The following is a 14,256-nucleotide window of genomic DNA, read 5'->3' on the forward strand; positions in this document are numbered from 1 at the left end:
TCCCACCCAGGAAGCAGAGCTGACCTGTTCACACACCCTGACCCCCACCAGTGGAGCTGGCTAGGAGGGAGTGTGGGCGCGGAGGCCATCCGGATTAGGAAGAGATGAGAGGCAGGGCCTGCCTGGTAGAGGAAGGGAGCCTTTTGCTGAATGGAGGTTTCCCAAGCCTAGCCAGGTGTGCCCCTGAGGACTGTGTGCCCAGGTCTGGGTCCAGCCATGTCTTCTCCAGCCTGCACAGCTCAGGGTTCACAGGGCTGAGCCCTCTTGTCTTCTCTCTTTCTTTCTCCCTCCACGCTAGGTCTTTTGGCAGTCAACGGGCCGTACCTACTGGGTGCACTGGCATATGCTGGAGATCCTGGGCCCCGAGGAAACTGCTGAGGATATGGCTTCAGCAGCTGTGGCCAAGGGGGCGGGGACCGCTGTGTTGGGCACAGGTGAGCCGTGGAGGGAGGGGACATGGACGTCGTGTCTCTGAACAGAGGAGGAGTGGCTGGAATGAAGCCCTTCCCCACCAGGAACTGCCCCACAGATTCAGAAATTCAGTCTGTTTCTGGCGGAGCTGAGGCCCCTCATGCCTGTCTCCTCAGCACTTCCCTCCTGGGACTGGAAGCCGGTGGATGGGCTCTACTCTTTGCCCTACCTCCAGCCCGAGCCTCAGAAGAACGAGGAACTGGGATACCTGACCCAGGCTGAGTGGTGGGAGCTCCTCTTCTTCATCAAGAAGTTGGATGTATGTGAGCAGCAGCCAATTTTCCAGAATCTTCGGGAGAACCTGGATGAGGTATTACAGGCCTGCGATACCTGGGGGGTTTGCAGTGGCATTGGAGGCGGGATCCTCTAAGGTAGTTTGCCATATGGGACTGCCTAGGGGAAGGCTGAAGTGAGAGGTTAGAGAGCCGGGGGCGGGGGGGGTCCTGCTGGGGGAGGAGGCAAATGCTGGGAGGGTCTAGTATGTAGCAGGTGTGCAAGGCACGGTGGGAGGTGGCCGCCCTTCTGTTCCTGTCCCCAAGGCCTTTGCGTCTGCTCCTTCCTAAAAAATACATACCATTCTGTTGCCAGACCCTGGGTGAGAAGGCCCTAGGTGAAATCTCCGTGCCCATAGCGATGGCTGAGGGTCTGCTGCAGGTTCTCAGTAATCGGTTTGAGGGCAGCGCCCTCAGCGACCTGCTCAACTCTCAGATCTACACCAAGTACGGGCTGCCACCCAAGGCACTGAGCAGCTCGTCGTCTTCACGAAGTCACTCCAGTTCTCCAGTTCTGGAAGAGGAGTCCAAGTCAGAGGCCAACTTCTCAGAGGAAGAGGCTGAGTCCCCCAAAGCAAAGCCCCTTAAGCTTGAGGCAGAGCCTGCCAGGGGAAAAACTGAGCCCCCCATGGCACAGAGTGATTCGCAGCTGTTTAACCAGCTTCTGGTGACTGAGGGGATAGCTCTGCCCGCCGAGATGAAGGAGGCAGCCAGTGGTGAGTCAGGTGCTGGGAGGTGAGGGCAAAGAGGTTGGAGCAAGTCCCGGGTGGTCCCCAGAGAAGTGGGTAGTCAGGGCAGAGGGCAAGCCGTGGAGGGAGGTCACTTTTGTATGGGAGAATGCTTTGGAAGCGTGCATCCATTTTCCTTCCTTCGACCTTGATTATCGGTAATTGATCACTGCTCCCTTTCTTCAGTATACCTGGAAAAGGAGGGTCCATATTCCAGAGTACTGTCATCTTCATTGCTTGACTATTAAATCCCTCACACAGAATTGGGAAAGTTCTAGGTGCAAGCTACAGTAGTGAACAGTGTGTTAAAATGTCAGTAGGGTAACTGGACTTGACCTTTAAAGACTTCCAACGTGAAGGTGCCACAGTTTTTTGAAGGCACTGCCTTTCCCTCACCGCTTTCAGAAATGGCTAGAGCCTTGCGGGGTCCTGGGCCACGCAGTTCCCTGGATCAGCATGTGGCAGCGGTCGTGGCCACTGTGCAGATATCCAGCTTGGACACAAATCTGCAGCTTTCGGGACTCTATGCCCTCTCTCAGGCCGTGGAGGAAGTCACTGAACGGGACCACCCTCTGGTCAGTCCCGACAGATCCCTAAGGTTAGAACCGTGGATAGGTGGAGGGGGTTATGGTTTAAGCTGTCAGTGGGGGAGGATGGTTGGGGAGGGAAGGAGCTATGAGATCAAGAGTTAGAAAGGCTAGGAGGAAAGAAGGGTCAGCCTGAGGGGTAGCTGAGCAGGAGGGTGGAATATTAACGATGGTTAATATTCTTGGAGCATTTGTTCAGTGCCAGGCCTTGTGCTTAAAATTTTATAAGCATTCTCTCATTAAATCCTTCTATCTCCAGAGGAGAACTTGATGCTGTTCTTATCCATTGTGTGGGTCAGGAACTGAGGCTTAGAGAATTTAAGTAACTTGCCCAGTTTCACAGATAACAGAGCCAGGATTCAAATCTAGGTCCTTTTGGCTTTTGAGCTTGAGTTTTCTTTTTTCTCCCCTCTTTTTCCCCCCTCCCTGCTTTCTATCTATTAAAAAAATTTTAAATACTTCTTAGTTATACACATAATACACAACTGCATTCTTATTTTAAAAGATCTAAAGCATATGAAAGAACAGAATGAAAAGGCAAGGTCCGTTTTTACCACTGTTGTCATGTCCCAGCACATATCCTTCAGACCTTATAGAGATTGACATTTGTTAGTGTGTTTTCTGAGTTTGTGTTTTCGTATATGTGATCTCACTCTTCCTGTTTCTGCAGCTTTCCCCCTGCACGCAGTAGGTCTACACTCAGTATGTCAGTCCGCATGGTGCTACCTCATTCTTCACTACTGCCTCGGACTCTGCAGTATGATTATACCCAAGTTCAAATATAGCGTTCTTTTTAAAAATTTTATTTTACTGAAGTATAGTTGATTTACAATGTTGTGTTAATTTCTGCTGTACAGCAGAATGATTCAGTTATGCATATATATGTACTTTTTCATATTCTATTATGTTTTATTACAGGATATTGAATATAGTTCCCGTGCTATACAGTAGGACCTTGTTGTTTATCCATTCTATATATAATAGTTTGCCTCTGTTAATCCCAAACTCCCAATCCTTCCCCCCCCATTCTCCTCCTCCACTTGGCAACCACAAGTCTGTTCTCTCAAATAGTGTTCTGATCGATCTGTTTTTCCTCACATCTGCCAGTACTGGATATTAATCATTTTTTAAATCTATCAGGTTGGGAAAATTTGAAGTGATTGGTACCTCCTTGTTTTAATTTCTTAGTTCTAGAGAAGTTAGTCATATTTGCATGTATTGTATTTCTTCTTCTATAAATATTCTTATCTTTTGCCCACTTTCTTATTGGGTCTTAGTCCTTTTTTTTTAATGTATTTTTCTTAATTAGTTAATTTATTTTTGGCTGCATTACGTCTTTGTTGCTGCTTGTGGGCTTTCTCTAGTTGCGGCAAGCGGGGGCTAGTCTTTGTTGCAGTGCGTGGGCTTCTCATTGCCGTGGCTTCTCTTGTTGCGGAGCACGGGCTCTAGGTGCACGGGCCTCAGTAGTTGTGGCGCGCAGGCTCAGCAGTTGTGGTGCACGGGCTTGCTCCTCGGTATTTGGGACCTTCCTGGACCAGGGATCGAACCTGTGTCCCCTGCACTGGCAGGCGGATTCTTTTTTTTCTTTTTTTTTTTTGTGGTACGCGGGCCTCTCACTGTTGTGGCCTCTCCCGTTGCGGAGCACAGGCTCTGGACTCGCAGGCTCAGCGGCCATGGCTCACAGGCCTAGCCTCTCCGCGGCATGTGGGATCTTCCTGGACCGGGGCACGAACCTGTGTCCCCTGCATCGGCAGGCGGATTCTTAACCACTGTGACACCAGGGAAGTCCCTGGCCTTAACCTTTTTTTTAATTTACAGACATTTTGGATACTAATCCATTACTTTTGTTTCAAATATTTTGCTTGTCTTTTTCTTTCAAAATCATATTAACTTAATTTTCTGAATATAAAATACATGCTCACTGTAAGAAAAATAGAAAATTGTGAGGATAACAATCATCTGAAAACCCTTTATGCAGAGATAGTCACTGTTAACATTTTAGTAAACATCCTTACTCATATTTATTTATTCATGTTCAGATGCATTCATATGTATGTTAACTTGTTTATAGTAAATCATGGCTACAGAGAGGGATATATATCTAAAGCACTTTTCGATTCACGTTGTAGTCATCATAAAGCTCATGAGAGAAGACAGAAAGCATCTCTACATGGGGAGGGGCTGTTAGCACTCTGGCCGCTGGTCCCCATCGGCACCTGGTCGAGTTAGGGCTCTATGGACCCCAGGACCTCTGGACCTCGAGACCCCAGTACAATGACAACAAAAAAGACAGAGATAAACACAGAACTTTCTCAGTGCTTTTATTTGCCTTATTTCCCAGAATTTCTCTTTTTGTCCTCCTTTCCTTCCTATTTCCCAGGCCACCTCCTCAATATACATCTCTGTCACTGTGGAGAAAAATGTCAGTCCCGGCTTTTTTCCTCTTGTGATGCTCACTGTGATCTAGGAACTCTGGAGACACTTCTTCCTTCCCTTCAGATCAGCATTTCCACTGGACCCTTTCTCTAGCTTATGTGGCTGGGCTCTTAATTTTGTGGGTAGTATCTTTCATTATGCTGAAGTTTCAGATTTTCATGTTGCTATATTTTCAACTTTTAAAAAATGGCTTCTGGGTTTTAAGAGGGTCTATTCCATTCTAGGATTATAAAAATATTTCCTTTTACTTTCTAAAAATATTTATGATTTTACTTTTCATGTTTATTTTAAAATCTGTTTGCGGTTTATTTTTGCAAATGGAGTGAAGCAGAGCTCCAGCCTTCGTTTTTTCAGATAGATAGCCACATGTCTCTGCCTCACGTTTTGTATGGTCCTTCCTGTCCTCACTGTCTGAGATGCTACCCTTATCTCTCTTCTCATCTATTCATCTGTTTGGCTACCCTGTATTGTTTCCAGAGTTTTAATTATTGTAAGTTTATATTTTGATAAGTAGTAGGCAAGTCTACAATTATTTCTTTCCAAACATTTCTTGACAATTCTTGCATTTTCTCTTCCTATACCTAAACCTGCCTGTCATTTTTTTTTAAACCTTTTGGGCATTTTGATTAGCATTATACTAAATTTATAGATTTATTTGAAAAGATGAACCAGAGTTCATAACCTTTTTGTAGTACTCCCTACTTGATGAGGTGAAGAGCCTGAGACAGACTGCAGAGGAGAGGGCAGCAGGACTGGGACTGAGGCAGGGAGAGTAGGATGGAGGGGGGTGGGGGGTGATGGACTGGATCTTGGTGGACAGGGTTGGGCGGGCAGTCAGACATGACTCTTGGGATGGGGGACCCCGATGTCTCTTCTCTCTCAGAGAGAAGCTAGTGAAGACGCTGGTGGAGCTGCTGACCAACCAGGTGGGAGAGAAGATGGTGGTGGTGCTGGCCCTGCGCCTCCTCTACCTGCTCATGACCAAGCACGAGTGGCGTCCACTCTTCGCCAGGGAGGGTGGCATCTACGCTGTGCTGGTTTGCATGCAAGAATATAAGACTTCTGTCCTGGTGCAGCAGGCAGGGCTGGCGGTGAGTGGACCGGGCCTGGGGGTAGAGAGTGATGGGCAGGGTGGGCAGGTTGGGGGTGTGGCTGATCTCAAGGAGGTTCTCTGGTGATTCGGACAAGGAGGAGACATTGGGATGGAAAGATGCAGGTGGATGGAAGAGATCCAGCTGGACAGTCTTGGAGGTTGAATGTGTATTTGGAGCAAGGGAGAAGGATGTTTTTGAGAATGACTCCCAGGTTGAAAATTGAGCAGCAGGGATGGATGAGGCGGTCACTTGCCAAGGGGGAGAATGTTGGAGGGGGAAGAGGTGTGGAGAGAAGGTCAGGTTGAGTTTCTAGGTATGCTGACTTTCCCATGGCTTTTTAGTTACAACTAGGTGTCTGATTAAAGACTAAATTTCTAGATGTGACAGAGTATTTTTTAACCCTTTTGTCTGAGTGGTACCGGTACACAGAAATTACCTCCTCATCAGATGTAGGTAAAGCCCAGCCAGCATTGCCATTGCCTTGCCCCGCCCCCCACCCCCATCCCCCGCCCCCTCCCCGGGCCCAGAGAATGGTGAAAGGAGGCCCTCGTTCAGGGAGGAAGAATTGGCTTCCTGAGTACTCCAGACAGAGGGCTGGCTGATAGGGAGGTATGGGCAGGGGACAGGTAGACCTCGTCCAGAGCAGTTCTGAGAATGGATTCCAGCAGTGTAACGGCAGCAGCATGGACTGGAACACAGGTGCTCTTAGGGCAGGCTTCCCGGGGAGAGGCCAAGAGGCTTGTCCTTTATGGGGCCAGCCTGGTGCTGCTCCTCCCAAGAGCAGCCAAGCTTTCCTAGTTGAGGCCGTGTCTGCTCAAAAAATTCCCTGATCCTTTCAAACCGCATGACCAAAATACGACATTGGCCTCTAAATTTGAACTCTTGCCCTATAACAGAATTGCATCTTTTTGTATATAACTTAAGGTCTACAGAATTCAGCTTGGGGGAGGGGGAGGTAGCTAAAGGGAAAAAGCCTCATTATGAGGTAGCATTTGCTTGAAGGGTCCAGCCCTCACAAGGGGGATCGTCCTGAGAATTATTTCTAATTTACTTCATCCTTAGAAGGTTTCTTCTCAAGAGTCAACCCTTTCACCAGCCAAGACGTTCTCCACCCTGATGGTTTAGTGTTCATCCTAATTTAAGATTCTCTTTAGTACCAGCAAACAAGTTGGCATATTACCAGTATTTTTTCCTATAATTCCAGTTGCCCTGCCTGTGAGTCAGCACAAGTAGCCTCATGCAGGCAGGCTGGATACTGCCTTTGGAGGCCAGGGGACATAGGGGTGGGAGTGTTGGCACACAGGTGCTAGCGGCAGTTGTGGGAATGGCCGAGGTTGCGTGGGGAGGGGGTGCAGGGATCGAGGAGAAGGGGGACAAGGAACTTCCGTATTTGGGACCTGGCAGCAGAGAAACTCCAGAGAGGTAGGACGACCAGGAGGACAAGAAGTTATGGAACTCAAGGGAAGAGAGGTTTTTCAAAGGGAGGAGCGGCCAAGCGAGATGGAAGACAGCTTAAAGGAAAGCCTTGAAGGCAAGTAGAGGCTGTGAAAGGGCTCCGTCCTGAGGGGAAGCTGCGGAGGGGTGGCCACCCCAGCACTGGCGAGCCTCGGTGCTGGCAGAGAGAAGTTACAGGCTCACATTACCGTGGAGCCTTAGGTGTTTTGGTTGGCTTTCTTTTCTTTCCTTTCTTTTTGATATCCCATCACTACCTCTTTCATTTCTATTTGCAAACAGCTCAGCTGCCCCAAAGTTTGAGGCCTAGAATGATGGCCCGGCTCTCCCCTCCTCTGCACGATGGCTTTGCCCACTCCTTACTCTGCCTTCACATCCCCTCGCAGGCGCTGAAGATGCTGGCCATTGCCAGCTCCTCGGAGATCCCCACTCTTGTTGCCGGCCGAGATTCCATCCACCCTTTGTTTGATGCCCAGATGACCAGGGAGATCTTTGCCAGCATTGACTCGGCCACACGCCCGGGCTCTGAGAGCCTGCTCCTCGCCGTCCCTGCTGCCGTGATCCTGATGCTGAACACGGAGGGGTCAGGACCTCCCCTTCCAAACTCCAAACTCCTGCTAAGCCCCAAGCCCTGCTGCTCCCCTGCCCAGGTCTCATGCATTCCACAGAAATTCCCCTCACGTCGTTGCCTCTGGAGGAAATGTGGTGGCCCTCTCTGGCTGTTGTTAGAAGAGAGGCCAGTGGTTGAGGGTAGGGAGATTCCAGAGAGATCAGAGACACCTGATCTTCCTTCCTGGAGTTGGGAGGAGTGACCTGAGGTCAAGAGGCCAGATGTCTGGCCTCAGGGGGACCCCTGGAGCCCCTCCTTCCCCAGCTGCAGGGCTCCTCCCTCCAGGAGGCTGGCTTCCTGCTTCCATTGCATTCACTCTCTTTCAACTTCTTTCTGGGTCACCTCCCTCCTCCCAGGTGCTCCTCCGCGGTGAGAAACGGCCTCCTCCTCCTCAACCTGCTTTTGTGTAACCACCACACTCTGGGAGACCAGATCATAACCAGAGAGCTGAGAGACACCTTGTTTAGACACTCAGGGATAGCACCGGGGACAGAAGCCATGCCCACCACACGCACCATCCTCATGATGCTTCTCAATCGCTACTCGGAGCCACCGGGCAGTCCCGAGCGTGCAGGTACCATCGGGGAGGCGGTGGTTGTGCTGAGGAATCGGTCCTCGCCCGCGGCCAGGAGGGCTCAGGTTTACATCCTAGTACCGTGCTGGAAAGACACGATGAACCTTCAGAAATGAGTGAGGATTTTGGTGCTCAAGTTAGGTCTCAAGTAGAACTTCCTGACCAAGAGGAGAGGGGGACTGTAGAATAGGTACAAGGAAATTGCCTTCTCTAAATGGCTTTAAACGTAAAAGGGTTCCATCTCTCTGGGCTGGGTTTGGTCCGCTCTTATTGGACACTGGAAGGTTGGTTGAAATAACTTCTAGAGGGGCCTTCTGTAGAGGAATTGTAGCTTATGGTACAGAAAGTTGGTGACTAGAATGTGAACCTACTGATGCCATAGGGAAGAAACCTTTTGTATTTAACAAACAAGTGAAACCTGGAAGTATGGGGGCAAATCAGAATAAGCACTGTGTGTCTTTTAGTCTGTACATCTGAAGCCACCATGCTAGGTAATATAGGGATGTGACTGTAGTAGCTAATAGTTATTAACTTGTGTAATAACAAAGGTGATAGTTAATAATAAAAGGTAGTTGTGTGACTGTATGAGATTAAAACTGTGCTGTTTAACTTGACGGTTTTTGCCATACTAATTTTTTTTACAGATGTAGTTAGGTATATATTTGGTGCCAGAAAAGAAAATCCCCCACAGTTGAGTAGAAACTTCAGACATCCTCACCACGGGAGGAAAATTGGGGGGCGGCGGTTATTTTCTGCACCTGCCAGTTTCTCAGTTTGACCAATTTGTATGACTCTCCTTCCTTCCCATTTTTGCCTCCTGTGTGTCTGAGCAGCAGCACTGGAAACGCCTGGCGCCCAGGGCCAGGATGGGTCCCCTGAGCTGCTGATCCGATCCCTGGTGGGGGGCCCATCTGCAGAGCTCCTCCTGGACTTGGAGCGTGTGCTGTGCCGAGAGGGCAGCCCAGGGGGTGCCGTGAGACCTCTCCTCAGGCGCCTCCAGCAGGAGAGCCAGCCCTTCCTCCTGTTTCTGCGGACTCTGGACGCCCCTGGGCCCAACAAAACTCTGCTGCTGACGGCGCTGAGGTGAGAGGCCAGCTCGGGGGCACCTGTGCGTCGGGGGCAAGGGCAGCTGGCAGACTGCAGGGACTTCACTTGTTTCCATCCCTCGCCAGGGTCATGACCCGGCTGCTGGATCACCCGGAGGCCATGGTCCTTCCCTGGCACGAGGTCTTGGAGCCCTGCCTCAACTGTCTGAGTGGCCCTAGCAGTGACTTTGAGGTACCAGAGCCCTGGCAAGGGTGGGGGAGGGAAAGGCAGCTTCTGGACACCAGCTACCTAATGAGGTTCTGGAGGGCACAGCACAGCCTTCCTGGATGAGTCTGGAAACTGGGAGGGGTGTGTAGGAAGGAGACCAGCGTCATCTGAGCGTCTCCAGAACTGAGGCCTTCTGGCTGCACCTGAATTTTAAGATTCTGGGTTTAGGAGAAGCCCACGTTCACCAGTCCACGCAGTCCTTGCGCTCCGCCTTTGGGGTTTGTGCCTTGTGGAACAAGGCTCAGACACCGAGGTTGGCTCCTGAGATAGCTTGGTCCTGGCAGGAAGAAGCCTGGGGAGCTGCGCCTGAGCTCTGCCCCTGCCACCTCACTCTGGAGTCCTGGCACCCCAGTGTTCTGTGCCAGCCTGGCTTTGGTACTCTGCTTTCAAGTTCTCCAAAATCTCAGCCACCACATCCCCATTTCTAAACCCACCCCTCAGCCTGTACAGCCTGCCCTTTGTTTCCCTACGTTAATCTCTGTGGCTCTGGGCCAGATTGTTCAGGAGCTGCTCTGCTTCCTGTATCGCCTGGCCTCCATGCACAAAGACTATGCAGTGGTGCTCTGCTGCCTGGGAGCCAAAGAGGCCCTGGCCAAAGTCCTGGTCAAACACCCGGCTCAGCTGCTGCTGGCCTGTGAGCTGCGGGACCTGGTGACAGAGTGTGAGAAACACGCCCAGCTCTATAGTAACCTCACCTCCAGCATCCTGGCTGGCTGCATTCAGGTGAGGAGGTGTGTGGGTCCGGAGCTGAGAAGTAAGCCAGAAGCAGGGGAAGGTGGTTCAGTGCTTGTCCCTGTTTGGCATAAGTAGTAGCAAATCTAGGGCACTTGTTCCCCAACCTTTACCCCACATGGTTCTGTTCTGCCAAACTTTGGAAAGAAAGGGATTGAGTGTTCTGTTGCCCCTTGATTCTTCCTCCACATGTGTTTCCGTGTCTCTGCCCCCTCCCCGCACCCCTTCTCTCTGATGTCCGGGCTGCAGATGGTGCTGGGCCAGATCGAAGACCACAGACGAACCTACCGCCCCATCAACATCCCCTTCTTTGACGTGTTCCTTAGGCATCTCTGCCAGGGTTTGTGCCCCCATCTACTTTCTCCTGCTGCCACCCCAGCATCTGTTCCCCCCTTCCCTTCGTGCTCCCTAGTCCCCTTCCTTTCTTCTCTCTCAACTAACCAGGCTTCCCGCCTGCCCGCAGGCTCCAGCGTGGAGGTGAAGGAGGACAAGTGCTGGGAGAAGGTGGAGGTGTCCTCCAACCCGCACCGGGCCAGCAAGCTGACGGACCGCAACCCCAAGACCTACTGGGAGTCCAACGGCAGCACCGGCTCCCACTACATCACCCTACACATGCACCGCGGTGTTCTTGTTAGGTGTGAGCGTGCCCATGTCCATGTGTGCATGTGTGCCCTCACGAATGTGCACACGCACGAATATTCTGATATGCCGCAGTACACATCCTCAGCGGATTGCCCACATACACACAACCCCGACTGAACCCCTATGCCTGAGGGACACGCTGAAACCCATTTTGTGCAGTGAACATAGACACGTTGGCCTCATCTCCCTGAGCTAAGTGTAGACCTCCCCTCACTCCCCAAGCCTGTGCCGTAGTCCCCCTACAGGTCACATGTCACTGCCCTGTGGTTTTGGTCGAGGGAGAGCAATGACTCACTTATCCACTCCTCCCATGGGCATTTGTTTATTGTGTACTCTGTGCCAGGCACCCTGCAAGGGTCTGGAGCTGCGCGGACAGTAAGATAAGGGACCTGTCTTCAGGGAACTTACAGTCTTGTTGGGGAGCCAGGCTGGAAAATCAGTAAGAAATAGAGTAAGAAAAAAGTTACGGTTGATGTGTGCACTGGATCCTGATGCCAGCTGAGAGCTCAGAGGAGGCTGCTGGAAGGAGGGGCTGACTGGGTTAAGTTTGCAGTAGAAATTGATGTAGTAAAGAGAGGGCGACAGATACTCCAGGTCGAGGGACAACGTATGTGCAAAATGGAAGCAAGAAACAATGATGTATTTGGGGGAACCTTAAGTAATTGTGTCTGGCTGGAACGAAGGGTATGTGTAGTGAAGTGGCAGGAGAGGAAGCCAGAAACGGAGGCAGAGCCGGACCACAGAGTTCTGATCTAACAACTCTGAGCTTTATTCTGAAACTCGAGGAGCCACTGAAGGATTTTAAGAGGGAAAGAGACAAAAGTAGGCTTTTTAATTTAGAGAACTCTGGCAACTATGCGAGTTCGGGTGGCAGGCTGGGAGAGAGTTGGAAGGCATACTGAGTGATGAACGTTCAGTGAGGCAGAGGGGACGGGAATAGATGGCGAGGGGGCGGTGGACTGGGGGAGCTTGAGAGGTGGCATCTACAGCGCCTGCCACTGACTGGATGAGGGCGGCCGCGAGGGAGAAGCCATGTGTTCTAGTTGGAGAACTAGGTGGATGGCAGTTTTCTTTCCCAGGAGAGAGAAATAGGAAGAGGAGCAGGTTTCTACAGACAAATGACCGGTCTGTATGGGCATGTAGGCTTGGAGGTGCCTGCGGGCGCGACATAGAAACGTCTGTTGGAGGCATGGCGTGAAAGCTCAGGAGAGCCGTCTAGGGTAGAGATGTGGATTTGGAGTCATTAGGGTGTGAACTTTCAGCTGAAACTATGGGTTTAAATGAAGCCACTTTGGGAGAGGATAAATGTAAGAGCGGGGGTCTGGGGAAAACTGACGCTTAAGCAGAGGACAGGAGTCTGAAGAGGAAGTGGTGGGCTGAAGTTCTGAACCAAGACCAGGGCCCTGGTTCTGACTGATTCCTTTCTCCCCTGCCAGGCAGCTGACTCTTCTGGTGGCCAGCGAGGACTCAAGTTACATGCCGGCCAGGGTGGTGGTGTTTGGGGGTGACGGTGTCAGCTGCATCAGCACGGAGCTCAACACGGTGGGGACCCTGTGCCCCGCTTCCCCTTACTGTCCATCCTTTTGTTGGTCCCGGGGCCTTATCAGAAGGACCCAGTCCATGGGGAGCTCCCACATCCCTTCCTCCCAGGCAGGCAACTGCCTCGTAAGCAGCGAGAATAGAATTAGGACTGTGGAGGCGTGTAGGTCCACGGGCGCAGGGCGGGAGAGGTGAGGGCACACGCTGTCACAGACGTGGTTGCTGTCAACAGCCCTTACCGTTCCACTTCTGCAGGTGACAGCTCTCTCTTTACTCTTCTCCCCTGCCCCACCAGGTGAACGTGATGCCCTCCGCCAGCCGGGTGGTCCTCCTGGAGAACCTGAACCGCTTCTGGCCTGTCATCCAGATCCGCATAAAGCGCTGCCAGCAGGTGGGGCGAGGGCAAAGACTGGGGGCTGGGGACCAGGAGGAAGCGCAGGGTCTCCGCAGTGCCTGGATTCTCCAGCATTCAGGCCAGGCTTAGGCCAAGGGTCCCCCTTGGTCTGCTCGTGGATGGCCCAGGAACCTGTTGAGTTCCAGAGATGCGGGAATGTCTCCAGGGAGCCGAGGGTATGAGACATGTGCACATTGCAGGGCGGCATTGACACCCGGGTTCGGGGCGTGGAGGTCCTGGGCCCCAAGCCCACTTTCTGGCCACTATTCCGAGAGCAGCTGTGTCGCCGTACATGTCTCTTCTACACAATTCGGGCGCAAGCCTGGAGCCGGGACATTGCAGAGGACCGCAAGCGCCTCCTCCAGCTCTGCCCCAGGTGAGTGGGCGGGAGGCAGGCAGGGAGGAGAGGGGATGGTTAAGGGAGCAGGAGATGTGCTTCAGGGGAGTCTGAAGGGTAAAGCAGCAGCCGGGATCGGGGATAGAGCAGAGGTGAGAAGTGTGTGCTGAGGCGGGGAGCAGGGTAAGGGACTGGCTCAGCTCGGGGGGATTGGGAGTTGAGCGGGCTTGAGTGGAGGCCTCAGGGAAGTCTTTAATCCTTGACCAGACACTCTTTGTTCCCAGACTGAACAGGGTTTTGCGTCACGAGCAGAATTTTGCTGATCGATTCCTCCCTGACGACGAGGCCGCCCAAGCACTGGGCAAGACCTGCTGGGAGGCCCTGGTCAGCCCCCTGGTGCAGAACATCACCTCCCCGGGTAACCGTCCCCACCCCTGGCCCAACTAACCCGCTCCTTGTAATTATTCCCAGGGCTGACCTGAGTTAATGCTCTTGGTTCTTTTGGTTCCTGTCTTTATCCCTGAAGGCTTGTCACCTCAGTGTTCCTCTCCTTCCTGCCCCAGGGACTGCTCCCTGAAACTCTGGTATTTGAATTCTCACCCCCACCCCCACCCCCACCCCCAACCTGTTCCCATGTCCCCAGACTCCAGCTGAAGCAAACCTTGGTGAGGGGAGGACGAAGGCCCTGCTGCCCCCAAATCCTTTTTGTACAATCACTCCTTCTCTGTCCTTCTCCTGGGCTGTCCCTTCCCCGTCACCCATGGAGACCTGTTCCTGACCCACCTCCTTTTAGATGTGGAAGGTGTGAGCTCCCTGGGGTGGCTGCTGGATCAGTACTTAGAGCAAAGAGAGAGCTCTCGGAACCCCCTGAGTCGAGCAGCAGCCTTTGCCTCTCGAGTCCGTCGCCTTTGCCACTTGCTGGTGCACGTGGAGCCTCCTCCTGGGCCTTCTCCTGAACCGTCCACTCGGCCCTGTGAGTCCCAGTCTGGCCAGTTGAACTAAGAATCTGGGCAGCGGTGATATCTGACTCCTCTCTCCTGGGTTTTACTCATCCTTTCTGCTTTGCCATGGGCC

General features: G+C 52.1%; 1 protein-coding gene across 6 annotated transcripts in view; it reads left to right on the top strand.

Annotated features, from left to right (window-relative positions):
- CUL9 (cullin 9) overlaps positions 1 to 14,256 on the top strand; it is a 38,245-nt gene that overhangs the window by 4,242 nt on the left and 19,747 nt on the right. For 3 of the 6 annotated variants that reach the window (XM_027127308.1, XM_027127306.1, XM_027127309.1), the window contains 17 exons: positions 299 to 434; positions 588 to 781; positions 1,060 to 1,459; positions 1,877 to 2,069; positions 5,378 to 5,585; positions 7,427 to 7,623; positions 8,007 to 8,224; positions 9,058 to 9,307; positions 9,397 to 9,502; positions 10,034 to 10,261; positions 10,520 to 10,610; positions 10,734 to 10,905; positions 12,349 to 12,454; positions 12,747 to 12,842; positions 13,046 to 13,221; positions 13,467 to 13,600; positions 13,976 to 14,155. In XM_027127308.1, the coding sequence (XP_026983109.1) occupies positions 299 to 434; positions 588 to 781; positions 1,060 to 1,459; positions 1,877 to 2,069; positions 5,378 to 5,585; positions 7,427 to 7,623; positions 8,007 to 8,224; positions 9,058 to 9,307; positions 9,397 to 9,502; positions 10,034 to 10,261; positions 10,520 to 10,610; positions 10,734 to 10,905; positions 12,349 to 12,454; positions 12,747 to 12,842; positions 13,046 to 13,221; positions 13,467 to 13,600; positions 13,976 to 14,155 (3,085 nt within the window). Of the gene's footprint in view, positions 1 to 298; positions 435 to 529; positions 782 to 1,059; positions 1,460 to 1,876; positions 2,070 to 5,377; positions 5,586 to 7,426; positions 7,624 to 8,006; positions 8,225 to 9,057; positions 9,308 to 9,396; positions 9,503 to 10,033; positions 10,262 to 10,519; positions 10,611 to 10,733; positions 10,906 to 12,348; positions 12,455 to 12,746; positions 12,843 to 13,045; positions 13,222 to 13,466; positions 13,601 to 13,975; positions 14,156 to 14,256 lie in introns of all 6 variants that reach the window. The other 3 variants (XM_027127311.1, XM_027127312.1, XM_027127307.1) reach the window with 3 other exon arrangements.

Source organism: Aethalodelphis obliquidens, unplaced genomic scaffold (assembly GCF_003676395.1).
Source record: "Aethalodelphis obliquidens isolate GAN/ISIS:26980383/991018 unplaced genomic scaffold, ASM367639v1 scaffold31, whole genome shotgun sequence".
NCBI lineage: Eukaryota > Metazoa > Chordata > Mammalia > Artiodactyla > Delphinidae > Aethalodelphis > Aethalodelphis obliquidens.